General features: G+C 38.5%; 1 protein-coding gene across 1 annotated transcript; it reads left to right on the forward strand.

The window, feature by feature from the left end:
• LOC109128047 (uncharacterized acetyltransferase At3g50280-like) lies at positions 555 to 1,789 on the forward strand (the record flags this gene model as incomplete). The annotated part of the gene is made up of 2 exons (XM_019233726.1): positions 555 to 914; positions 1,211 to 1,789. Coding segments are annotated over exons 1-2 (939 nt in total), but the record flags the coding sequence as incomplete, so codon positions are not given.

The raw sequence follows: 1,789 nt of genomic DNA on the forward strand, positions 1-1,789 counted from the left end.
CAATATTATTTTTCAAAATCTAACCATTACAAGCGGCACAAAACAATATAAAGCATATACTGTGATTGTTGTCAAAAGTTAACAACCGGCCGCAAACGAAAGGGAAAAGGGTAAATTTCAACCATACTATTCCGAAAGTGTAAATTTCTATCTAGACAATAGATCCGTGTGTTTTTCAACCTAAACCCTTATATAATTCAAATTTACTACCTAGACTTTTGAATCGTTACATGTATTCCTACATTGACTCAAACAGTGTTAGTCAACCATTAAATGTTTTGATCAATTTGACACGTAAGCGATGATGTGTCCAGGTCATTGAGCTCGAAAATTTTTCCCGCAAACGTAACCTTTGTAGTGGATGCGTAACAACCAATGAATATGAAGTACTAAATCAATATAGTTAAGGACACTATGCCGTAAAATCTCAAGAGTTCACATTTTTCACATGTTCAAGTTCTGTAGATTTAGATCTGCTCGATAAATTTTTACATAGTTATATTGTCTATATAAATTTTGTTCATCGTTGATGTGGAGCATTAAGTTTTGAAGACATGGCTTCAAGTTTTCCTATATGCGTTATCTCATCAAGCATTGTACGACCCGAAAAAGTACACCACTCCGGTCGTGAAAAGATCCATCTAACTCCTCATGATCTCGACCTTCTCTATGTTTTCTATCCTCAAAGAGGTATCCTCTTCCCCAAACACAACTCAGATAACCAAATCATCCCTGGATTAAAGGCATCTCTTTCGACCGCATTAGAGATATATTTCCCGTTGGCTGGTCGTCTCGTCAAAGTAAACAATCACGAAGACAACACGCTGTCGGTGTACATCGACTGTGACGGTTCAGGTGCCAAATTTGTCCATGCAAAAGCCGAATCTGTCTCCGTGAATGATGTCCTTCAGTCAGTGCCGGCCCGACATTAACAAATGCCCTACACAAAAAAAAAATTAAAAATGCCTTTTTTATGCTTTAGTTGATTTAAAATTTTAAGTTTTCAATATAAGCCCACAATTTTAAAGGCTTTTCACATATCTAACAAAAACAAAAGGCCTTTTACATATAAGTATTTAGCTATTATACATATCTCATCCCCAAAAAAGGTTTTATTGTTTAAAAGATTTATATGTACAAAGGCTTTCAAAATTAGAGGCCCGAATCCTTGGCTTCAGTGGCTTCCCCTGTGGGCCGAGCCTGCCTTCAGTCGTATGGCTCTGTTACTAATTTCATATCGCTTTTTTTCCCTGCAAACAACGCCGAAAGCCATGACGCCCTTGTCTCGGAGCCCTTGCTTGCATTGCAAGTCACCGAGATAAAAAATGGAGTCTTCATCAGTTTTGGTTACAATCACTTGGTGGCCGATGGTTCTTCCTTCTGGAGTTTCTTCCACACTTGGTCCAAGATTTGTCTTAACGGTTCGGTTTCTAATATTAAGACTCTTGTTCTAAGAAATTGTTTCCTTGACACGATTGATTACCCGGTACATATTCCGGTTTCGGAGATGGAGACGCCACCACGTTGTAAAACTACAACCAAAGAGAGAATTTTTCACTTCTCCAAAAATAAAATTCAAGATCTCAAAGAGAAAGCCAACAACGAAATTGGCACCATTTTTCCGAAAATCTCATCTCTTCAAGCGGTTGTGGCATATCTATGGCTATCAATCATCAGCCACAGTGGTCTCAACCGAGAAGAAGAAACACAATGCAAAGTAGCGGCGGATATGAGACAAAGGCTAAACCCTCCTCTCAAGAAAGAGTGCTTTGGGAATGTAATCGATCTC

The sequence above is a fragment of the Camelina sativa genome, chromosome 12, assembly GCF_000633955.1.
Source record: "Camelina sativa cultivar DH55 chromosome 12, Cs, whole genome shotgun sequence".
In the NCBI taxonomy this organism is placed as follows: domain Eukaryota; kingdom Viridiplantae; phylum Streptophyta; class Magnoliopsida; order Brassicales; family Brassicaceae; genus Camelina; species Camelina sativa.